This window comes from Morus notabilis, unplaced genomic scaffold (genome assembly GCF_000414095.1).
Source record: "Morus notabilis unplaced genomic scaffold, ASM41409v2 Scaffold1303, whole genome shotgun sequence".
In the NCBI taxonomy this organism is placed as follows: domain Eukaryota; kingdom Viridiplantae; phylum Streptophyta; class Magnoliopsida; order Rosales; family Moraceae; genus Morus; species Morus notabilis.
In genome coordinates, this window is record NW_010365936.1 from 625,767 (window position 1) to 651,720 (window position 25,954).

Sequence of the window (25,954 nt, forward strand, 5' to 3'; positions counted from 1 at the left end):
TGGTTAATCCAGGACCTCATCACCCTAGATATCATTCTGCCGTGGTAAAAAATGCTTGGAGAAACATTGGTTAACCCATTAAAACATGCTTGTTTCATAGCATAGCACTAAAAAAAGAAATCTAAAACCCATCAGGCAAAAATAACTCCAAAAGTGCTTTGTATATATCAAGAAGAAAGCTCAGCTTGATGACAAAATCTTCAAAAACTACGATGTTCAAATTGCAAATACCCCTGAACAACTTGCTCATTCACAAATACATATATTTGATACGAACAAAACACAAACCCTAAAACATAAAAAAGATAATAAAAGTAAAATAACCCCGAAAACGAACTAAAAACAGCACAGGACTGCATCTCGCTCCTAATCGAACAGGCTGAAACCCATGTCATCATCACTCTCTTCCTTTGGTTCTTCCTGTAAAATTTCCCAAAACAGCAACAAAAACAGACGTTACCAATCACATTATTTGCATCATAAACACCAACAATACAAATGAACAAACCCAACCAGTCAATAAAGGCCTCCTTACCTTCTTCTCCTCGGGAGGAGGAGCGGCGGCACCACCACCACCGCCAGCTGCAGCAACTGGAGCCGCAGCAACCGTAGCACCGCCGCCGCTGGCACCAGAGTTCAAAATAAGGTCATCAAGGTTGCGCTTCTCTGCAAGCTTGGCAAACAAGCTAGGCCAGTAGGATTCAACTTCCACCTTGGCGGCTTTCAACAAGATCGAAATCTTCTCAGCCTGTATAAAAGTAAATAATGTAAGTAAAAAAAAAAAAAGCATCTTCCAAATTCAGAAAATAACTGAAAAAACGAACAAAAAAAGAATCTTCCAGCTTCGGATAACCTACTTCACACGTCCAATTCAATTTCAAACTAATAAAAACGAGTAAATTACAGAAAAAGTCAGAAAATAATTGAAAGAAACAGCTCATGATTCAAGCTTCATACAAATCAAACCAAGAAACAAAAACACTGAAATTCAAACCACAGCTGATTTCAAACTTCTACAGCTACATTTGAAAGTCTTGAAATTAACCTAATAAACAAAAAATTTCTACGGAAAAAACAAAAGGAGCATGATTCTCATATTTCCCTCAACTTTCCAGACAGCCAAACAAATCTAATAACTAACAGCATCAACATATAAATACACAAATATACATACACAGAGAAAATATCAATGGCTATAAAACGGAAATGAAACATACCGTGACGGGGATGCCATCGTCGTGGAGGATCAAGACGGCGTAGGTGCAAGCGATCTCTGAGGACGACATCGTCTTTCTTCTCTTTCTGCAACACCGAAAGTGAAATGAAAACCCTAGATTAGTTCAGAGAAAATTGGAAATCCATTTTCGACGAAGGAAAAGGAGAAAGATTGAGTTGAAATGGCGGGATTTGACCTGGAGGAGATGAGAGTCTTCGATCTGGTGTGTCGCCGCCCTCTGTGTGGCTCTGCGTCTCTTCTCTTTCTCTTCTACAAGAGCAGCAAACTGGTTTGCTTTCTAGGGTTTCAAGGTTTTTCTATAGCGAAGGGCTTTTAAAGCGGGACCCAAAGTGGGCTCTTATAATGGCTCTAGTGGGTCAATTTCATTGGGCCTTTGACTCTCAATCTTTGGGCCAGAAACGGCCCATACATTTTGTGGTGCCTGATGCCTTGGTCCTAATCTTGTTTATCTTACGCCGGGTAATATGGATTTAGGGTTGAGAAAAAAAGTTTAGATTAAAATTGTGTTGACCTAAAATTAACACGAAAAGCACGGGTTAATTTCGTGTTAGATCTGCATAATCCAAATACAACACAAAATTCATAAAAAACTAAAAAATATATTTTTTTCATTACATATTTTAAATTTTATTATGAACTTATGATGTCATGATAGTTGTACTAAAATCTTATATTATTATTTGCTTAATTTTAATGGATGTTATTATATTTTAGTGTGTTATGAATTATAAGTTATTTCTAATATGTAAGAAACTAAAAAAATTATATAATTCTCGTGTTAATTTCAGGTTTTGGGGTTAATTTTGTGTCACATGTCATTTTCGTGTCGTGTCGTGTCAATTCGTAAAGTTATCGTGTCATGTTCATGTTGCAGTTTTATAAAAAATTTCGTGGCCCAGGTCGGGTTGACTGCAACTTTAGAAATAAACGATCAAAACACGAACACGAACACGACACGTGACATGAATTGCCACCATTTATCTCTTTTTTTTGTTTTTGTTTTATTGGAATCCTAACAAAATTTAATCTGAACATAATATAATAGGAACATTATTTGATGTACGTAAATTTAAAGAAAACAATTGAATAATTTTCTTTCAAGAATAATGTGTATGGAATATTTGATAACTTAATTATGTCATCCGTTATAGAGATATACCTGTATTGTCGTGACTTGTGAGTTTAGCATAATCCATTTTGTCGTAAAACAAATTTTTTTTTTAAATGTCGTAAAACAATTTCATGGGCACTAATTTGATAAATACAATGATGTGGTAATTTGCTTCGTAAAATATAATTGGCAAATGTGGTTACATTAATTTTGCACCACCATAAAATGAAGAATTCGAATCTTAACCCAAATTCCAAATATATGTAGATGTTTGAGTTTTTTTTTTTTTTTTTTTTTTTTTTTTTTTTTTTTTTTTTTTTTTTTTTTTTTTTGTTTTTGTTCAAGTTAATTGTGCTTTTTTTTTTTTCGCGAATACGTATTATGCATAGTTTGTTTATCCAACTAAACATTGCCAAATGTATGATAATATTATTCAGTATTTGAAATTCATAAATAAATTAGTACCTATTGCATTGCGCATTTATATTATGCTTACCATGCATTACTGTTGTTACCTGTATACATGCAATTTTTTTTATGCCGCATTTTCTTGTTAATATAATTTTTGAAACATTTCCTCTATGACATTAAAAAATAACATGGACGTATATCTTATCAAGGAAAAAATTGCACTTATATGTAGAAATATATGGGTAAACTTTTATGCTTTTTTTTTCATATGATGAGTACTTTTTATCAATATATTTCAAAAGTAAATTATCTATACAAATATGTTAAGTATTTGTTTGGTCTAAAGTTGTAAAGGATTAAGGTTTAAAGCTCACATCACCCCGTTATATTAATGTGGTTTGGAGTATTATGATTAATCTTGTAGATCGCAACAGAAAAAAAAAATAGTTTACTAAAAAAAATAAAAAATAAAAAATAGCCGCTGTGAAAATTTTAGAAAATAATCCCTAAATCCCAACACACATACATACATACACATATATATATATATATAAAATAATCCCCTAAATCCCAACACACACACATATATATATATATATATATATGTTACACCACAGTCGAGAAATCGACCGTTCATTTGGGCGACAAGCGCCGAGGCCTCCCCGTTGAGGATCGGTCACTGATGCCGAGGGAACCAGTGTATCTAGGGTGCCCTTTAGACGTCGAGAATTCGTGTGTGCTAGCGCGCGTCGAGAGCCCCGCTCAGGTGGCGAGGGCCACAACGTCGAGACAGCAGCTCAGTCAAATCCGCTGTCAGTCCAGGGAAAGATACACTGTACCAACTACCGCCACTGTTGAAGTCAGGAAATTAGGTATTGGGTAAGAGTGGTTAGCCTGACCAAGAAAGAGTAATCATGGAAATCCAGCTGCCAAATTCCCAAATTGAGGGATAGTGGATGATCTCCTCGGAAAATACAAAGGGAGTCTCTCACATGTACAAGGCCTATAAATAGAGGCATGAGAATTCATTAAGTTTTTTACACACACTACCAGACTACCACAGAGTTTGTAATCTACATCATATTAGTGCATACACAAGTAGATGTTGGCAAAAAATTTTAGCCGAACCACTATAAACTCTTACATTCTTTATCTTATTCTGCATCATTAATCCATAATTAATACATGAAAGATTATCGCGAGTATTCTCGGAGAGTTAATTCCTTATTGACTAAAATTCACCGTCAACAATTAATATATATACACATACATATACACACACTTCAGAAAAACACATCCTCAAATAAGTGCTCTCACAAGATCTGTAAAACGCCAAATTATTTTCATCCTCATATCCAGATGCGTACAAATCACTGGTACACACAGGTTGTCTTATATAAAACAGGAATTCAATTTGTTGTTATGTCATTATGTTTTTGCTTAACAACTAGCGTACGCCAAAATATTGTCATTGTATAAATGCCCAATATTCAAAATTGTTACAAGTGACTTAAGGAAATCTGTGAGACGTAAAGCCAATGAAGTTGATCGAACTATGACTTTTTGATGAGAGAGAAAAAAAAAATGGATTATTGGTATCATCACGTCTTTTATATTTTTTTTTTGTCATTTTAGAAATTACGAACCTACTAATAGAATAAAAAGGACATGACTCAATTATACTCGAATAATAGGTTTAATTTTCACTCATGTCATCACACACTTAACGATACACAACGCATTAACCGTAGGGTTTTAAAGTGGGGTCTTAGAGTATCAAATCTTGATTCATCCTAAGAGAAGTGGTGATTAAACTACCAGTTGAATCCGCATCCAGATGCACAGAATTAGGATCCTTTGTGGTTTTGTGGGATGTATTATGGAGTATATTTTGGGAGTTGTTTGTAATAGTTTGGGGTATGTTGGTTTATGTATATATTTTTTGACTGTTATATGCATGTGGAACTCATAACGAACATTGGACAATGTCCATCAGAATTTATTAGTATGAAGAGATATTTGTTCGAGAAGTAGATGCCCAAATTCTACAATATCGATAGCAATAAAAACACATAAAGAAAATAAATAAATAAAACAAACGTATAAAAATTATAGAGGTTTATCTCAATGTAATATTACATCATCATTTGATAGCTACATTATTTTACTATGATGAAAAAGTTTACATGAAAAAATCGCACACTTTGCAACTCTAAGGGATTGTTTGGTACATATACTCAAAACTCAAACTATGATTATACTATAATATTTTTCTCTCATAAAAAATTTAAATAAAAAAAATTATCGTCAATAGTTTTCTCACAAAGAATTTAAGTTAAAATTTGATTTGGTTCAAATACAATTCCTGAGCGGGCCCTATGTTTTTTATTTTTATTTTTAATAACAAACCTCTTTAATTACCCATAAAATGGTGACCTCCTTTCATAATGAAAATCAGAGCAATTAGACTCCACAACTTGACAATATTTTCTAATGGGTGCATGTTTCACAGATATTCTTTGATGTTTGTCTCCAAAAGTTGCAAAAACCATATAAATATAAGGCTCAGTTTTTTGAGGGGAGAAAGAGGGAAATAAGAAAAGATTTGAGATGAATTAAAATTAATAGGTCAATAATTTACATAAGTTAATAAATAGGCTAAATTACTGTTTTCGTCCATAATTTGTCTGGTTATGAACCATAACTTGACAAGTTATTGTCCATAATTGTCCATAACTTGTCTGACTATGAACCATAACTTGACAAGTTTGTTCATAACTTATCTGGTTATGAACCATAACTTGACAAGTTATGGCCTATTAATTTCTATAACTAAAAATTGACCTATATACTTTTTTAAGCTTTTCATATTGGCATATTTTCTACTATTTCCCTTTTTTGAACTACCACCTTAAATAGAAATTTTGAGCAACAAACTTATGATTTCTTTATAGCCGTTATAATTTGGAGCAAAACTGTTGGCTAGTTTGATACACTGCACAATACCACCCATAGACTCATCATATAGAGTTTATAGGATTCTTCTTTTCCTATAGGATAGTGTTGATCAAAGGAAAGAAATATAATAATAACATTACACCACTTTGACAGAAAAAAGGAATTTGCAAGAATCTAAAAAAATAATGCAAGACCCGCATGCCCAACTTTGATGCATAAAAGCACATTATTCATTTTGACCCTCCTTTTTGTAAGAGATCCCCTTGGATTCCAAGCACATTATTCAAAAGCCACCCCTCAAAAATTGGAGATTATACTTATATTTCATAAGAAGAGCAATGACAAATAAACAATTAACAAATAACAATAATGCAACTGAAAGCGAAAGGAAACTAAAACACAAAATAAATAAATAATATAAACATGTCAAGTGGTCTGAAAATGAAAATGAAAATGTTGTTACGTTCCTACTGAATCCTTCCTATCTAAAAAAAAGTATCAATCTTGATTAATGAAAAAAGGAAAAAAAAAAAAAAAAATTACAAGTTACTGGCCAAGCTGTCCCTGAGCTAGCCACTTTTTGTTGACCAACAAAGGCTGTGGGTGGTTCAAAGATACAAAACCAATCTTTTGAACCAGAAATGCTTACCAATATATAAACATGTCCTCGGATGCTTTATGCTTCCAAGACAATAATAATGATCATATAGAAGTCAGTATGCAAGGTAGAATCCAAAGCCAATATTCAGCTTCCACCTTATGCCAATGCATAAATGAATATGATTCTTATCATCCTAATGCTAACAAACTACTAATTAAAAAAAACAAAAGAAAAAAACTCCCTATTGTCCTAAAGAAAACATGTATGACAATGAGGATGATGAGGTTAGTGAAGCAAGCTTTGTAATGTCATCCCCAAATGCCTGTTCCGTGAATGAAAAATATCCCATCTCTGATTCTGGATTCCTTTCTCTTGTTATGCATTTCTTTCAAATCAAGTCACCCTTTGTGTGTCTTCCTTATTCCACTTTCCTTTCTTTTTTTTGGCTTTTGACGCTTTGATCCTTTATCCATGTTAGCCTTGTAGAAGACATTTGTTTTTCTCTTCTTCAGTCCAAAACTTAAGTTGATGAATTCTGTTCGGAAGTCGTCCCGGAGGCTAGTGAAGCTACTGTTCCTGTCACCCCTGTTGTTGTTGTTGCTGCTGTTGCACCTGTTTGAACTTCGCAAGTGAATTCTCTACTCAAGATTGTGGCATGAGTTATTAACTTACTATTATTATTGGACAATATTATGAGATACATACACACAGATATATATATATATATATATATTCATAATCTTTTGGAATTTTCACCTGGGGTAGTAGTAATAGTAGTGGTAGTGGTCATGGCCATAGAAGAAGGAAGAGAGAGGATTCCTGTTGAGCCATAATGGTGAGGCAAATAAGGGTATTGTACCATTTGAGGATATTGAACGTTGAAACCATGAGCTTGGCTGCTCTGTGTATATTGAGCATATAATGGGTAGAAATTGTGGAACATGCCAGTTGCTCCTGATCCCCCAGCATTGGTTAAGTAAGGTGAGAATTGTTGAGCACCATAGACACCATAATAGTTCTGCAATTTCAATCCCAAAAATAAAAATAATAATAAATAAAAAAAACTAGGCTAAAGCTTGAAAGAATTCAATGAAATTGGTGATACATTGTTGTTACTAGTGATACAAGTATTTTCACTACATAAATAATTACCAAGGGATATATGGAGTCTTGTGAATATCCAGTGTAACTGTTGATTGACCAAGGAGAAAAAGGAAATTCAGAAACTAATATAAACTACATGCAAAAGAAGGAAAAAAAAAAAAAGAAAAAAAAAAAGAGAGAGAGATTAATTTCTGGTTATGTTTATTCATATGATTATTTTGGCTTACCCATAAGCTGAATAAGGAAAAGGGTATTGAGCAGTGGGTTGATGGAAGTATGTAGATGTGGAGCCATGATAAGCTGGTGGAGCCATCAAACCAGGTGCTGGTCTAAACCTTCCTGAACCTGCACGAGAAAAACTTGAATTTAAATCACATTCTTTTTAACCCCCTAAAGCCTAGATCCACATTTCCAATTTAGTCAAAAAAAAAAAAAAAAAAAAGAGTTACCAATACCATGATTATGTGCTTGTATTAATTTGCTTAGAATAACACAAATATCTAAAAAAAAAAAAAATGTACAAGATGAGAAACAATGTACAAGATTTACAAATATCGAAAATGTACAAGATTTACATTGTGCATAAAGTAGATTGTTGTCTAGCCAACCAATGTCAGAAACAATTCATGGGTTCATTGTTAAATGCATATTCTAACAACCAAAATCTGATTAAAAAAAAAAAGAGAAAATAAGTACATATGAGAAAGATATATTACAGACCATGCTGAGGAGTTGGTGGGCGTGGTTTATGTGCACCAAGAGAGGCAAGGTTACAATTGGCTCTCCTTCCATCAATAACAGGAGAAGGATTTTGACAAGCTCTCATGGCTGCATCTGGATCCTTGAATGTAACCTAAGAAACAAGCCAAAAAAAAAAGGGACCCAACTTTCTTGATCAGAAATCAGGTCCAAAACCAAAAACAAAAACAAAAAAGAAAAAAGACATAGAAATAAGATTGTGCAATGAAAAGAAATATGATCAAAGCGAGTGGAAAATGTTGGGCTTACAAAGCCATAACCCTTGGACCTCCCAGTGTTTTTATCTGTAATAACAACAGCCTCAAGGATCTCTCCAAACTGCTCAAAGTACCTTCTCATGGTATCTCTTTGAGTCTCCCAAGCCAAACCTCCAACAAATATTTTTGTAAAAGTTGTGTCATTGTATTGCCCAGGATTGTTACTACCCACCATCTGAAATTGCCTTGGTTGAGACATAATGACTTGAAAAATAAAAAAAAGATGAAAAATTAAAATTACCCAGAAAAAAACAAGAGAAAAAAAAAAAGACCCAAATAAAGAAAGAAAGGAAATTTTCTTCTGGTTTATAAAAGCCAGAAAGAGTTGCAAAGATCACATCAATGGGGGCAAAAAAAAAAAATTAAAAAAAAAAGAAGGAAAAACACTCGTGCGCTCGTGATTCTGTTTTGTTCTTCTCTTCTTCTCTCTAATACATATAAGTTGTTGTTTGTCTAAGGCTATAACTGCCACTTTTTCTTTCACAAGCAGAGCAACAACAACAAACAACAACTCCTCCTCAGATTCCTCAACAACGATACCCGTAACGAGAAAATCATTACTGTTGAGGGTGGAAAGAGAATTTAGAGAGACAGAGAGAGAAAAGAAGACCACCCTTTAGGAAAATAATTATATATACGTATTATTATATTAATATTAATATTAATATTAAATACAATCGAGAAAAACAAAGAGCAAAAAGAAAAAAAAAAAAAAAAAAAAAAAAAAAAATAAATAAAAAAAAAAAAAAGAAAAAAAAAAAAAAAAAAAAAAAAAAAAAAAACAGATATATGATAAAAGAAAAAGAGAGAAGACAAAAAAGCTGCTAGTGGGCACCCACGACGACAATAGTAGGCACAAGGTTGTCCAATGAAATTTCAAAGACCAAGGGACCAACTTTTTTTTTTTTTTTTTTTTTTTTTGCTGTATCAGGACTTTCTTTTCTGGCTCCTCTGCTATATAGTTATACATTCACTATTATATATAAACAATAATAATAATATACATTTTGTGGAGGGTGGGTCTGCATAAACATATCTGCTTCGCTGTATTCAACCTTCCATTCTCTCTCTCTCTCTCTCGTTCTCTTGATATTGCTTGACCTGTTTATGGCATTTGGTGGGTCTCTGAGATCATATATTGGGACTCTCTCTCTCTCTAAAACTCTTTCTCTCTCTCTTTTTTTTTTCAACGAAAAAAATCTGCAGCTGTGAGGAAATACAGAAATTGGGGGGTTATGTTTGGTGGGCCAGAACTTTTCTGGCACAACCTTCTAAATTCTCTTTACACATTTTTTAGTGGGATTAATTTCATAAATACTTCTTAAATATGTACCACATATTAAGATACTCTTTTATTTTTTAAAACCGTTTAAAATGGTCCTTAGTATATAAAAAAAAAAAAAAAATTCAAAATATCCCTTTAATCTACTTCCGTTTATAATTTTAACAAAAAATTCATTCCCTCCACTTTCGTTTATAATTTTAACAGAAATGCTGACATGGCGTAATATTAAAAGTTAATAAAACATATTAAATTCTAATTAAATCTATAAATAAGAAATTAATATTAAAAAAAATCCTATTTAATTTCTAACCCTTCATCTAAATATAGGCTCAATCTCAGCTCTTGACTTAGGTAAAAGTTAAGATGATGAAACCCTAGAATGAGCAGCCCCATTCTCCATTAGCACCGCCTCAGTTCTCCATTAGCGCCGCCCCTGACCTCCACTGGAACCCACGACCACCGGACCTTTACTCTTCTTCCGATGAGAACCGTCAGCCGCGTATCCCATTGCAGGGAGGAGGATCGATGGTCTGAGCTCGAGCCTTGGAAATAACGCGAGGAATAGGGAAGAGTTAATCGCGCCATTCGGTTCATAGCGAGAAGGCTCGCCGAATCAAAACACTTTAGATCTTCAATTTACTGGCAAAAAAAAAAGTAGACACGAATTCATATATTTTTTTATTTGGTTTAGTCTGTCGTTAGCATAGAAGCAGTTGACGAGTGATCTGTTTTGAATCTTTGATGTGATTTTTTTTTTTTTTAGTCAGTTCATTGGATTTGGTATCTACTGATTTCTAATTTGAAATTTGATTCTTTTTCTGTTTGATTTTTGAGTTTGGATCGGGGGATGTGGAATTGATTTGGTGAACATAAGCTGTCATAAGCAATATATTGAAGGAGCAAGGGGATCTGGGCTTTTTATCTGAGGTTGGGTTGATTTGAAATGGGTTTCTCTTTTATTTATTTTATTTTTATTTTTAAATGGGTAGATCAATGGTTTGAAATTAAATAGGAAGTTTTTTTTATATTAATCTCTTATTTATAGTTTTAATTAGAATTTAATATATTTTATTACCTTTTAATATTATGTTGCGTTATAATTTTATGTGAGAACTTTTTATTATACTAAAAAAATTAAATGTGATTGTTTTTTAGAGTTTTTTATAATAATAAAATTTAAATCGGTAAAATGAACGCGGTCGAAATGAGTATTTCGAATCATTTTTTAATATATCAACAGGCATTTTAAATGGTTTTAAAAAATCAAAAAATATTTTAAAATATAATACATACTTAAGGGAATTAATCCTTTTGGATGACTAGTGAATAATAATAAATTAGGACACCATAGTTTAGTAGTGAAAATTGAAAAAATAAATAAATAAAAAGTTTAATAGTGAAAACTCAAAACCATACTCTTATTTTAAAATAAATAAAATGGCTAACAATTTAGCTAAAATGATTAAAAAGTTATTTTAGTTAGTAATTTTTGAGTGGTACACTTTAATTATACTTTTTATTTTAGCTAAGCATAAATTATTTTAATATTTATTGAGTTTAAAAATATAAATAACTTTTTTGAATTTAGAAAATTTTTTACATTTATTATGATTTAAAAGAATAAAATAATACAAAAATCAAATAGTTAACTGATTCTTGCTAGTTATATTTAACTAGTATGAATTGAATTTTTAAAATAGGGAATCATTTAACTAATAGTTGAAATTGAGAAAAATTAAGAGTAACTACAACCATACTAGGTATTTTATAACTTCGTTCATTTCACCGATTTAAGTTTTCAGTTTTAGGTTTTTACAATAAAAAGTCATCAGAAAATGTCACATCTAACTTTTTCTGCTACAGTGAAAATCTCTCAGAAAATGTCACATCTCAACTCGAATCCACGAAGTGAACGAGACATATATTTTTAATTAAAATAATTAATGATTTAGTTAATAATTAAAGCTTAAAAAAATTAAATTCTAATTAAATCATTAGGACAATTTAAAAAAAAAGAAAGAAGAAGAAGAAATAATTTATATACTCAAAAGGGCATTATTGTCTTTTGATAGCGAGTGAACAGCAGAAACAGAGAGACAGCCCATTCGAAGTTGCAGAATTTTGTTCAAGTTATAAATAAAATTATAAATTAAAATCATTATTTTGTAGAAAAATGTTAAAATTTAAAACACATGGGAAGAATAACGATGATTGGAGGAAAGAAGAGAGAGGACCAGTAGTGACAAGCGATGTAAGCGGCGTCTATAATGGTCAAATGGGATAATGGAGATTAGAGAGAGAGAATAATGGAGATTAGAGAGAGAGAATAATGGGATTATTGGGGGGTAATTAATTACTAATTAGATCTCCACCGGATATAATTAAAACCCTGAAACCGAATCATTACTGTCGCTACCACACAAACCGCTTTGGACTCTCGAAGAGAACGGTCAAACCTGTCCTTTTTCCCCTTGTCTCTCTCTCTCTCTCTCTCTCTCTCTCTTTTTTTTATTTTTTTTTTCATTTTAGAGAATTAATTAATTTGTTTAGATTTCTATATATTCCATAAAAAATATTTCTTTTATGTTACCACCATTTTCTCTGCCATCTGTTTTTTTTTCTCTTAATTGTTTTGTCAGCTTCTTGACGGCTAGTATAACTATAAGCAAGGGCAGCCTGAGATTAGATAAGTTGCCGAGTCCAAAACAACAAACACAAACACAATAGACGAAAGGGACACCACCTTAAAAAGATCTTTCCGTCCATTCAAAAAAGAGTTGAAAACGACAACTAATCTAAATCTGATTTATTTAGACTTTTTTAAAAAAAGAAAATTGTTATCATTAGATATCTAAAATCTTTCCCCGCCCTTGAGAGTTGATTTATTTCTCGTTCCCTTCATGAATTCGAGTTTTCAATTCGAGCTGAAATGTTACATTTTTTGAGAGCTTTTCACTGCAACAGAAAAAATTAGATATGACATTTTCTAAGAACTTTTTACTGTAAAAACTTAAAATTAAAAACTCGAATCGGTGAAATGAACGAGCCCATAATGTTTCCCTTTTTTATTTTTTTATTTTATTTTTTTGGCGTTGTGGCCATAAGCTAGCACAACTCCTATAGTGGTCTTTTGCACTTAGAGACTTGAGAGTTTGGTATATAATTGCCATTAATTGTTGTTAAAAAGAAAGAGAATTTTTCTTTAAATCAACTAAAACCTAATAAAAGTTGATATATGTTTCATATACGAATAGAACATTCGCATGATCTAATATCGGACTAAGATCATCTGCTAATTTTTTATGTCTCAAATAATATTTTACCAATTAATTATATAACGTTTTTTTTAAAAATTAAAATGTTTACTAATTAATTTGGATATATTTCAATGTTTAAAATCAATAATATGATTTGTTAATATCAATCTTAGACAAAAGATGAAAGTCGCCTAGTTAATACCCACCTTTGCAAAATACAATACAAGGTCAAAGTCCAAGCAGGCTATCAAAAGAAAGCTATTATTAATTAGTGGGAATGGGCAATAACAGTTGTTAATATGCCATTTGGTCGGCCTATTTCACACCCTTCTTGTGCGTTTTTTTTTTTTTTAATGGTTCTTGTGCCTTTTGGAGTGTGGCTTTCGAAGGAGAAAAGCAGTACATTAAAGATGATTTTGCCAATTAAATTAGGGGCGGACAAGTGATTTAAAAGACTAATTAGACCAAAGTGCCTTTGTGGACATAGACTTCTCATGCGTGTAATACGCTTTGGCCTAAATAAAGCAACCCTTTTGTGCACATAATAATGTAATTTAACGTGTAAGGAGCTTTTTAAAACTTGTTCTCTTCCATTAGAAAGAACATCTAATTAATCACTACTTTGCATGAGTACTTTTCTAATTCGGTCAGAAGGAATCATTAAAAAAAAAAAAAACACGCTGATCAATATATAATTCATATTCAAACGTGAATGCCAACAAATGCTTAAGTTCTCTAATTTCATGACCTCTTCTCAGTCAACAATTGTCTATAAATTAAAGAATCAACAGAACGCAACATAATAAAGCTAAATTAAAACTAAATAAATAATTAAAATTTGTTGATTAATGATAAGATGCAGAATTCAAATTCCTGCTTTGAAATTCAATGGAAAAATGTTGACTATTAGTGACTGTTGTGGTTAGTTCATATCTACCCTACATTATGTCATAAAGTAGCATATAATCAATTTTGTGTTTGTCAACTCAAGTAATAATTTAGCTTATTGGAACAGTACATGTATATTTTTTCTCCCCCTCCGCGGATGAGGTATATTTGTGGCCTGTGGGACTCTCATAGTCATAGTCATAGTTAACGAAGATTTTATTTAAGGCCCGTTTAGTTCACTGATTCGAGTTAAGATGTGATGTTATGTGAGAGTTTTTTACTGTAGCAAAAAAGTTAGATGTAACTGTTTTTTAGAGCTTTTTACTGTAACAAAACTCGAATTCTAAACTCAAATCGGCGAAGTGAACGGGTGGTTCAAGTTTGAACCCTTTTGTGTGTGTTTTTTAGCAAAAGAAAACTGCTAAACCATGTTGTCGTTGAGATCTTCACTCACATGGGCACATGAAAAGTCGAGTCAAAGGGAGTGAAAAAAAAAAAAAAAAAAGTCGTCAATGGATTGCCTTGAGGAGAAGACAAGCAATTATCCAAGCTGTAGAGAGAGAGAGAGAGAGAGAGAGAGAGAGAGAGAGAGAGAGGTAAAAATGGCAAATTGTAGTAATGTTGTGCGTGGGATTGATAATGGAAAGCACTGGCAAGGGGCATGTGCTTTGGTTCTGACGATGGGTGCTGTTTGCCTGCCTGGTTTTGCAGCCTTCATGTGGATAGTACGACATACTCCACATTTTCTCATGCTCTTTCCTTTTCCTTTTCTTGGATTTTCCCTCTCTCTCTCTCTCTCTCTCTCACTGCTCACACTCACTTATAGGTTACGTAATTTGGGTGCCACACACTATCACAAGCACCACAACGATAGTCAATTATAAGCCCTTGGATCTTGTTTCGATTTTGAATTAAAGATTAGATTGCATTTTTTCTTTTAACATGATGATAACCCACAACTAATAAGATTTAAAGCAGCCCTAATGATCACCAATTCTAGACCATTGGATCTTGTTTCGGTTTTGAATTAAAGATTAGATAGCATTTTTTTTTCTTTTAAACGATCACCACAATTAATAAGATGTAAAGCATTGCCACGATCATCAATTCTAGACCATTGGATTTATTTATTTATTTTTTTAGGAAACATTTGACCTTGTTATTTTGAAAAAAAATATATTAGATAGCATTTTAAAAAAAAAAAAAAAATTATAATGACCACAACTAGTAAGATTTACGTCACAAATCTCAAGGGATAAAAACTTTGGTCTTGTAGGTATGCTCCATCCCAAGTCTAAGGTTCGAATCCTCTTGGATGAAACTCCCTCCAATGAGACCTTGCTCTCTCTCTTGTAAGAACTTTTATGGTGTTTTCTCTTATAAAATTATCTAATCCGCGTAGTGAATTTTCTGAAGGCACTGTGCATTTATCCCATTAGATTAGTTCAGGTGCTCCCAAGCTATCCCGAAATATTAAGGTGACGTTTAGTTTATAGGTTCAAAATCACGATTTATGATTCTGATTTTTAAAATTTAAATTTTTTATGAGAGAAAAACACTGTAGTAGAACTAAGAATCATGATCCTAAATCAGACAGAATCTTAAAACAAACGTCACCTAGATGATTAACCCAAAAAAAAATCATATATAAAATGCTACTGTTGTTTAGTTCTCCTATGAGATGCCATATTCCGGGTTTGCATTGGGGTGGTCGGCTCTGCATGTGATGAGTTTGGCTAAGAAAAGTGTTTTTGCAGGAATGTGACTAGATATGTGTTTCCTATTTGCTGACTTGCATTGCCCATTCTATTTCAGTTTATTACATCACAGTCCCTCAATTCTGGTTTGTACAGTTTTGTACCACTTTTATTCATGAGTACTCATCTCTGTGTTTGTGTCTTTCCAAATTTATGAGATTCGTGAGGTGTATGTTTTCCTACAATGGAATCCATCGTGATGGTCGTCAGCATCCAATGCGCGGCTATCCAGAATTCCTGTTATGGCGTACTTGCCTTTTAGTCTTCATAACGAAAGACGAAAAGACCAACTTGACCAAGAATCTCATTGGTAGAAGAATTTACACTAGCATCCCAATGAGGAAGGGGCGAAAAACAAGATGAACAGTTAGCAAAAAGCTGTAATTTATCATTTAATAAAAGCTGAAAAAGTTAAAATGGAAAGGAAAATATTTTTAAGCTATATATATATATATATATATATACTTTCTAAAAAAGTAAAATAACCCGTAATCTTTCTCGATTTTGTGGATCTCATTCCCATCTCCCAACTCACAAATGAGCAGAGACTACGGTTAATTTTCACAGTGAGAGATGAAATAGTCCGTTTAATTCGTTGATTTGAATTTTTAATTTGAGTTGAGATGTGATTTTATGTGACAGTTTTTACTGTAACAAAAAAGTTAGATGTAACTGTTTCTGAGAGCTTTTTACTGTAGCAAAACTCGAATTCTAAACTCAAATTAGTAAAACAAACGGGACTTTAGATATTCTAGTGAGTCTTCCATTTTTGCGAGCCAATTACATCTTGAAAGAATAATGTTGAGTTATTTTACCTTCATTTTCTTTTGTAGGCCTAACCTTGAAACATAATTTTATTTTTGCCTTTTTTCTTCGTTCTGAGTTCTCTGCTAGTTTTTCGTATATGTATTTTTTAATTTAATATGATTTTTAATTGAATTCAACGTTTAGAAATACGAACTACCCTAAAATGCACCCTACTGTATAAAGCTGTTCCTTTTTCTTGGCTTAGTACTTTGGATCTTTGAAAATCATGACTGTATAGGTAGTTAAGAAAATGTCACATTGTCCATCCTCAAATCGGCATGTCGTTTGTGGGAAGCAATGCTGTCTCTTAAAGGTGAGTAAAAAAGCAAAAAACGACAGCCAACAAAAGGCAATTAGTAAAAAAAAAAAACCGTTATAAGGACTAATCAATATGAAAAATGATATCTTTTTGTTTATGTCATGCCAACATTATCTGAGGTTCACTATACAATATTCCTTTCAATCTGCAAGCTATAACATTGGTGAAGCAAAAAGAAAAAATAATAAAAAAAGGTGTTTTCATAGTATCTTGAAAACTCTTTTTAATCTCCTGACTAACTCCCACTCCTCCCGTGATACATCACCCTGGATAATTTGAAGTCAAATTAGTTACCAACCAAAGTACGAACCATCATCCCATAAAGGAACAATTAAAAAAAAAAGAAAAAAAAGAAAAGAAAAAGGGGATTGGGAAATTGTAAACTTACCAAGTAATTAGCTTTAAGCATATCAATGGACCTTCTTGAAATACGGCTGATAAGTTTATCATCATCCTTAAAATTAATGCCTTCCATAGATTTTCTTCTGTTCCTCAGGATTGGTGCCAACTATCTGCAAAACCACAAGGTCCAATTGTTTGATAGGTGACAGCTTAACAAATTAGGAAAAATTAAAACTAGCAAGTATAGTAACAAAATATTATACAAGCATTTAGTTATAGTGCTTTCCTACCTTAATGGTTACTTCTTGACCTTTATTGGCTGAATTAACAGATTTTCTATCACTATTGTTGATTGAGACAATGCGGCCAATATCAATGAAGTCCTTTTCAGGCATACAAATTGGAGTTCCAACCTACAAAGAAAGCAATTATTAAGGTCCATAGTACAAAGGGATCGGGTCTTATTCACGAGCTTTTGCATCTTAATAAGCTAGAGTCAGGTGTGAATTTACCGTTACGCTGCAAAACCAGTATTACAGCGATATTGTATTTCAAAAGTAAATGGCAGTACCTTAGCAATGCCTTGAAGAACTTCAACTCCCAAGATAATAGGATCCTTCTTATTGAAGATTTTATTAGCCAAAATCTTGAGAATACATGGGAAAACCGCTTCATCAGCTGCTTCCTTCTTCTTTCCCTCTTTGAGATTGTCAATGTAGGCCTTGAACTTATGAAATAAGTGGTATATAACATCAGCCGTGAAGATCTTCACCCCCAACTCATCTGCAAGTTCCCGAGCCTCCGGCGCCACCTTGACATCGAACGCTAAAATCGCGGCGAACTCCTTTTTCTTTTCTAACATGAGACTGGCCTTGATCACATCCTTCTTATGTACAGGGCCTATGCTTGTTCAACTAACAGGAATGTTGACTTCTGGGGTCTTCAGAAAGTCTAGCAAAGCTTCCGAGGAGCCTAGAGTGGATGCTTGTACACAAACTCCCTCACCACCACTCTTCTCAGTACTCCTGCTCATGACCGACTTCATATGATCTTCCATTGCTTTTTCCTCGATTTCTTCCAAGTCATCCTGTGGCCGCACCACATACAAACCAGTTGCAGTGCTAGCATGTTCAAGCCCCTGCGCGATATATTCGACACAAAACAAAAATCAAGAAATCTAAAATCACGAGTGAGCTAACCCACAAATATTTTTATCAGTATGAATATGAAAGCCGCAGTGGCGTAGCCAGAACCTTTTTCAGCGGGGCACTTTGAAAAAAAAACTAGATATAATACTTTATTGAACCTAAACAATTGAAATAAATAGGAAAATTTAAAATTATTTAAAGTAAATAGTAGAAAATTAAAAATTTACCCGGTAAAAAATCTTTTTACTAGCGGTAAATGGAAAATTTACTTGATAAAATTTTTTTTTATGCTATTTACTTTAAATATTTTAAAATATACTACTTACTTAGTTTAGTTTCATAAAAGTGTTATTTACACAATTTTTGGAATTATAATTGTGCCCCCACTCAACATAATGTGGGCTCCGCTACCACTGAAAGGAATTTCAAAATACAACAGAAGATTAAGATCAGCCTCAAGTTCAATATGGTATAATCACCTGCGCCGTGATTTTAATACCCTGAACAGCCTTGATTTCTTTATGATGCAAGTATGTTCCCTGACATGAAATTTACACAACAGAATCATCATTTAATGTAATTCATTGCTTAGTTTTAGAGCTCCAACAATGATCAGAAGTGACAAATGCACTATTCTGAGATCTGCTTGTTTGTACAAATGAATGGACTATTTTCAATCATGATGTTGCACTTGTGAGATAAAGAAAGAAGGGGGGTAAAAAAAAAAAAAAAAACATGAAGAAAAGATATCTACGTTTCAAATTACCTCAACTCGGAGTTCTTTCATGGGATGGGGTGTTAACAAGGATCGAATAGTAGTAACAATTGGTCCCTTCAAAAGAAAATATGTATCAGTAACTTTTTCAATTCAAAACAAAATTCATTTGGAAAGAGGTTTGGGACGTGCTAATTATACCTGTTTGCCACATACAACTATTCTATCTCCTCCATGAAGCACTCCATTAACCAATACGACATCGATAGTTGTACCGAGGCCCTCGACAACCTCGACCTCCAATACCGTACACTCTGCAACAGAACAAGCTCCCAATCAGACATAAATTTCTAGTTTCAACTGGCTGAAGATCGTAGTATAAGTTATAGAAAAGAGAGTGAAAACTAAAGAAGCAAACCTGCACTTGGTCACTGTATGTAGGTTTCTCAACCTTGTTTTTTCGAGTCCACTGAGCCAATATTAGCCATAATAGTTCTGGAATGCCTTCACCACTGATATATATATATATATATGTACACACATATATAGCCATAAACACAGAATTTATCATATTAATATCTAGCGTGAAAAGATAAAATTTTGCAGATAAAAGCATAGAGTCAATGAGTCATACGTAATGGCGCTTGTAGGTACAATACTATATCTCTCCCTAATATTTCCTTTAGAGTAGTACAGGTCAGTATTTAGCCCCTGCTCCTTGAACTGAGTGATGATCTGATGAACAAAAACAAAATTCGAATATTTGATTAGGACAACCAAACAGGAAAAAAAACAGAAAAGAAAAGAAAAAAAAAAAAGGATTAGTTTGAGTGCATATTATAACCTGGTCGAGTCTCATTCTAAACTCATTTCTCACATCCTTAGATTGTTGCTCAATCGCCTCCTTCATTTGAGTATGACGGCACGTTTTCCATCCATAAAGTCTGTCTACCTGATTTTTTTTTTTAATTAGAAAATCAAAATCTCAATGCTAAGAGTGAAGGAAAAAAAAAAAAAAAAACCTAATAAAACTATAATGCTCACCTTATTTAGTGCAACAATGAAATCTGTGTTCCTCATTTTGAGAAGATTGAGTGACTCTATAGTTTGGCGCTCTAAGCCATGCATTATATCAACCACCAAAATTGCAATGTCACATAAATCTGAACCATGCGATCTTAATTTAGAGAATGATTCATGTCCCGGAGTATCAATAACCAGCAGCCCTGGCACCTTCAGCTTAGCATGATCAACATGACTAATTATCTCCTTCGTTCTTTCACGTATGTTCTCTGCAGGAAAATATGTTGCACCAATTTGTTGAGTAATCCCACCTGCCTCACCTTCCTGAAGATTCGTGCCGCGGATCCGATCCAACAGCTTGGTCTTCCCCGCGTCGACGTGCCCCATTATGCAGCAGATTGGCGACCGAAGGCTCTCTTCGCTGACATCCTTTGTCCTATTCCTGTCAGCAACTTCAACTTCAACAAGCTTTCTCTTACTTTCGTCTTCTTGAGTTTTTATTGGATTAGAATCAGGAACAACTTTATTTTCTCCAGCTTTCTTTGATTCAACTAAATCCATCTTAGCAGGAGACGAATTATTTTCCTGACAGAGACTTGGTTTTGGCTTGATCTTTTTCTGGTACAAGGGCAAATCCCTTTCTGCATTAGCAAGTATTTGTTTTCTCATCGCCTCAAGCCTGCGGGCTTCCTCCTTCTGCTTCGCGGATAGGAGCTTGCCTTCCTGTCTCTTCTTCTGCAGCTTCTCCTTTTCCCTTTCTTTTTTCCTTCGCCTCGCCTCTTCTGCCTCCCTCTCAAGTTCTTCCTGCTTTTGCCTCTCCTCTTCCTCTCTTCTCAACCTCTCCTCCTCTTCCCTTTTCTCCTTCTCTTCCGCTTCTTTTCGCCTTGCTAGCTCCTCTTGTATCATCCTAACATGCTTCGGCACCTTCTTGCTGCCCTCCACTTTATTTACTTTGTCATTCACTTCATTCTTTTCGCTCTTCGTTGTTGATTCAGTTTTCTTTTCATCACATTTTTCGGCCTTCTTCTTCTCCTTTTCCTTCTCCTTCTTCTTTGTCCTCTTCTTCGCCGCAGCTGACTCTACAAGTACTTGTTCCTGATCCTGCAATCATGATAATTAAATGTCATTTAATAACAAAAAAATAATAATAATAATAATAAATCCAAAAGAGGAAGACTATTGGAAGTTAATAACACACCATTGAAATTAAGATGCTTACTCCTGCTAGATTCCCCTGAATCCCTGATCAATAAAGATAGAGAAAAATGAGAATACAAAATTACCAACATATAGACTTCCGAAATTAGGAAGAATAATAAGTAAAACTGTAGATAATTTAAAATACTGAAATGAAAAGAAAATCAGAATGATGAATTATCTTAAGTGAAGAAAAAGATTCCCAACGTATATAATTGGTGTCAAACGAGGTCAAAACCCAACATTGATGAGCCTGTATTCAACCTTAGTTGAAACAATGTGGTTGAAGGAGGAAGTAAAGGAAGGATTAAAATACATAAACTACATAAACCACTAGATAGTTCAGATTCTGAAACTTGGATGTAATATTTTACACACAATCATACTCTTCAATCAATCATGAAATGTCTAGAAAAATATTGACCCAAATTCAAATTGTCAAAAAGATACAACACATAAAAGTAAGGAAACAAAATTTTGCAAAAAGACTTTTAGCAAGATACAGATGAAAACTAAAAGGATAGATAATAGGAAAACACAATCGAAATAAGTTAAGAGTCATAATAATTAATTAGAGAAGATCATCCACAAAGAACGACTAAACAAAATCAACTAAATCCATTTTCAGGAAGCACAAAGTCGTACGTGAACAAATACTTGCATACTAATACAAGCACTGTTTGGCAATTTCTAAGAAAACAACAATAGCCCCAAAATACAACGGAAAGTTAAAACTTCCAACCAGACAAGTACATGTTCGAGTTTAAATCTCGAGTTAAAACCCTCAAGCAATGGATTGAAAACTCCTATCCATAAGCAAATCAGTGAACCCGTAAAATTCCAATGAACAAGTAAATCCATAACCAAAACCATCAAAGATGAAAACTATCGCGGTAATTTCACAAAATTTCAAAGAAACCAAATCAAGAATCGAAATATTCTGAAGACCTAGACAATGTGAGCTATGTGAGCTTCTCTTTAATTTCATTAACAAAAAGCAAAATCGAATTCTCAACAGACCATACAAAAAGAAAGCAGTCAAATCCAACGGAATCCAAACCCTAATCTGGAAACTGTGGGCGGAGGAGAACAGAAGCTTGTCGTCGAAGTATGGCTGTTGAGATCAGTGAGGGTTTTGCAGAATATGGTTTTGCCCTAACCTCTATGAATTGCGAAGACGAAGAAGAGTAGAAGAGGGAAAGATATCACAGTTGTTAATTTCATGTCAAACCTCTTACATAACCTGAACACTAACACATTGATTAAAAAAAAAAAAAAAAACATGTTTCTCTTTGTGAAAGATAAAAAAGATCAAAATAATAATAAAATAGGAAATAGAAGAGAGAGCAAAACATCAATATGAAAAGAAAAGTGTGATAATTATATGTAGAAACTGAACCCAACTCAATGTAGTTAAATATATGGATCCGAAATTAAAGAGATTAACCGTATGCCATCTTTTTTATACGTAGCAATTGCATTATTACATGACTAAGAAAGAAAAAACTAATTATAGTATTCTGATCATAAGCTCAAGAATTCCAGTTGCACTTTGGACCTGGTTTCTTCAAGAAAGGTTGAGATGAAAAGATTGATTATAAGGTTGTTGGTCTCCCGAGAAAGTTGCAAGAAAACCTTAAAAATAGGTCATGAATTCTCATGCATGCTTAGAAGAGTGCAGAAAGTCAAAAGAAAAAAAAATTAATACAAAAGAAAAAGCGATCAAACAAAAAAAGAGATGGAGGTTACTTTTCGTCGGCGGTGGGCGGTGGCACCGTGGCAGTAGTACTGGATGATGGGGACAGATGACAATATGGGGAGAGAAGGTAGAAATTTGAACACCCGAGCCCTAACGAGATATTCTTTTATTGCGCTTCAAGAAACGTACGTTTCTTATTTATTTATATATTTTCCTAATTATAAGGAAGAATTGGTGATTTTAGATAGTGCTTTTTTTTTTAATAATAATAATGCTAGAGATTCTATTTTATAGTTTTTATTTTTTGCTGGAAAATAGGGATATTCTATTTCTTATAAATAATTAACACTTTAAAGCAGTAATTTTTTTGGGGTCAAATTTAGAAAATTCTCGGCTCCGTGGACTTGCAATTGTAAGTTTTCTTCTCCTTGAAAACGTCTCATTTAATCTCCTTTCTTAAATTTTTGTATACATATATTGTAGTAGATAACATTTTTACGAAATTAAATTAAATAAATAGTAAATTTTAAAATATTTGAAATAAATAGTAAGTAAAAGATTTTTTTATCATGTAAATATTCTATTTATTACTCATAAAAAGATTTTTTACCACGTGAATTTTCTATTTACGACTCTAAATACTTGAAGTAAATAGTAGGTAAAAGATTTCTTTATCAGGTAAATTTTCTATTTATCTGTTAGGTAAAGGATTTTTTTACCATGTAAATTTTCTATTTATAACTCATGAAAAGATTTTTTTTACCACGTGAATTTTCTATTTACGACTCGTAAAAATTTTTTTTTACAACTTAAAATTTTAATTTACTACCATTTACTTCAAATACTTTAAAAATTTACTATTTACATTAATTATTTACAATAACTTCTATTTACTCCATTCTCCCTTTTTGTACATTATGTGCATAGGAAATAAGAATAAGGGGTTTAATGTGGGGAAAATAATTCTAAAATAGTTTTCTTGAAAGCAAATTCTAAAATAGTTTTGGGTGACTCTTGAGTATATATATATTTTTTAATAAAGGATTTTACGTTGTTGATTCCCTTCTCCCACAAACCCTACAAATCAAAAGAAACCCTAGCCAATAGCAGCTTTCAGATAATTGTATAATTATAACAAGTAACAAGATATAAAATTCACTGTAATAAATATTACCATTTTGAAAAATGTTTGGACTAGTACTAAACAGTAAACACCATCAATAATAGAGTGTATACCTTACCTGTGAAGTACCCCGTGAAGTACCCCATGCTCCGTGACCCAAAATCCTATTATTGAGTAGGAACCTAATGCGGCAACATTATTATTGTTTTTTTTTTTTTTTTACTTTGTCCTTTTCTTTTCTTATTTTGTAACATTTTTTTTTAAAATAAAATTTTTTAGTTTTATTTATACAAAGAAAAAATTGTTAAACTTACTATTAGAGTGCATGAGTCTGATTTTTTTCCCTCACTCTTAATTAATATCATTTTGATAAATATAGTTGTTTGATCATAAAGGTATTAATTAAAAATAAATGATAAAAATTCATATCCATACATTTTAAGAGGGGTATTTGTTTCTTTTCCCTTAGGGTTTTAATGCCTTAGATAACATGACATGCCGTAGTTCTATACTACAAACATGTAGTGCGTGTTTGTTTATGTTTTTGAAAACGTTTTTCACGTTTTCTGAGGAGCAAAAAAATGAAAATGAAAGGGGAATTGTGTTTGGGGTGATACCGTACAAAAATCAAAATCAAAAACGTTTTTGTCATCTTCCCAAAGATTGAGGCATTTCTGAAAACGAACTAAAGTCGTTTCCCATTTCCCCATTTTCATTTTCCCCAGTTTCTGAGTAATTTTTCTTACTTTCACTTCTCTCTTCGTTCTCTTATCTCCATCTTCTCAGTTCCCTTATCTCCATCTTCTCTGTTCCCTTATCACCGTTCTCGAGCCATCCCAGAAATTTGGAACACTTCTTCATCACTTCCATATCTTCATCATCGTCATCAAAGGAAAAGAAGCTATCTTGTTCCCCACTCCAACTTGTGCTTTCCTCCCTCTGTCCCCTTCACCAGGCACACTCCTTCCTGCCACTCCGATGGGCCAACAGCCCCACCATCACCACTATATTTGCATACGTCTCAGGACCAGCTTCCGACCCGATCATTAGCAAACCCGACCCGAAGATAGATTGTTGGAAATTCGGATTTAGGAGGATGAAAAGAATATATAAAACAAGAAGAGGGTTTGAGGCGTATAGGAATACTTTCCTTTAAGGTTTTATTTGTCCTCACTTCTCAAAGTTTGCTAATGAGTTTTTAAGGGCAAATTACCCCCAAGATACAACAAACCCTTAAACACAATATCCAGCAAAAATATTGAGTTCCAGAACAAAAAGTAAGTCTGTATATTTTCTGGAGCATTAATTAAAGACAAGGGTGCATGCATCCTCTTTAAACGTTACAACCTTTCACATAAAGATGCCTTTTCCAATATGAAGGTATCTTTTCATGGGCTGATGCACTTATAACAATGGTTATATCTATTGTTAATAAGTGGTCAGATATATGAAAAAACATATCACCAATGGATGTAATGGTCCAAAACCTTTTAGATCACTAAAACACACGAAAACACGTTTTCGGTAGCAATTTGCGATGCAGCGGATGATATTCCCGCTGCAGCACTCGGGCAGCGCAAAACAGACTCGAGAGGTTTGTTTTGTGCGCGCTGTAGCGCCCAAGAGGTGCGCTGCAGCACCCAAAGCGGGCGCTGCAGCGCGCCTAGTGCCCATGCGCTGCAGCGCCCAAACGGGCGATGTTGCGCGTCCGTGCACCAAGATTGGTGCATATTTCGCTGCAGCGTATTCTTCTTGTGTTTTAGTCCAAATAATTATGTAATATTGTAATTGAGAGATATATTACAATCTCTCTAACATAGACTCGGACTCCAATCCGCCGCCGCCGCGCGTCATAAGTGGGGCGCTTTTATGGAGGCTTCTACTGAAGCACAAGTTGAGGCTCGCTGTCTCCGCCCTAACTCTCGTCGGCTGCACCACTTGTACTCTCTTAATGCC

The 25,954-nt window shown here is 33.4% G+C and overlaps 3 protein-coding genes across 3 annotated transcripts; all 3 read right to left on the bottom strand.

The window, feature by feature from the left end:
- Positions 1–134: 134 nt before the first annotated feature.
- LOC21402570 (60S acidic ribosomal protein P1) lies at positions 135–1,534 on the bottom strand. Its single transcript, XM_010108851.2, has 4 exons — positions 1,413–1,534; positions 1,218–1,302; positions 536–748; positions 135–420 (listed from the first exon to the last, which is right to left on the bottom strand). The coding sequence occupies exons 2-4, from the start codon at positions 1,284–1,286 to the stop codon at positions 367–369; spliced, it is 336 nt and encodes a 111-aa protein (XP_010107153.1). The 5' UTR covers positions 1,287–1,302; positions 1,413–1,534; the 3' UTR covers positions 135–366.
- Positions 1,535–6,158: 4,624 nt separating this feature from the next.
- Positions 6,159–8,701, bottom strand: LOC21402571 (RNA-binding protein 38). The gene is made up of 6 exons (XM_010108852.2): positions 8,431–8,701; positions 8,143–8,275; positions 7,650–7,767; positions 7,471–7,507; positions 7,075–7,336; positions 6,159–6,930 (listed from the first exon to the last, which is right to left on the bottom strand). Exons 1-6 carry the CDS (start codon positions 8,635–8,637, stop codon positions 6,839–6,841), a joined length of 849 nt encoding a protein of 282 aa, XP_010107154.2. The 5' UTR covers positions 8,638–8,701; the 3' UTR covers positions 6,159–6,838.
- An 8,250-nt stretch (positions 8,702–16,951) lies between these two features.
- On the bottom strand, positions 16,952–24,144 carry LOC21402573 (eukaryotic translation initiation factor 5B). Its single transcript, XM_024172681.1, is given in 15 exon segments — positions 16,952–17,017; positions 17,140–17,211; positions 17,213–17,263; positions 17,384–17,506; positions 17,665–18,231; positions 18,721–18,780; positions 19,008–19,073; positions 19,158–19,268; positions 19,375–19,468; positions 19,591–19,691; positions 19,801–19,908; positions 20,001–20,395; positions 20,459–21,080; positions 21,199–21,221; positions 24,117–24,144. Coding segments are annotated over 15 exon segments (2,487 nt in total).
- Between the last annotated feature and the right edge of the window lie 1,810 nt (positions 24,145–25,954).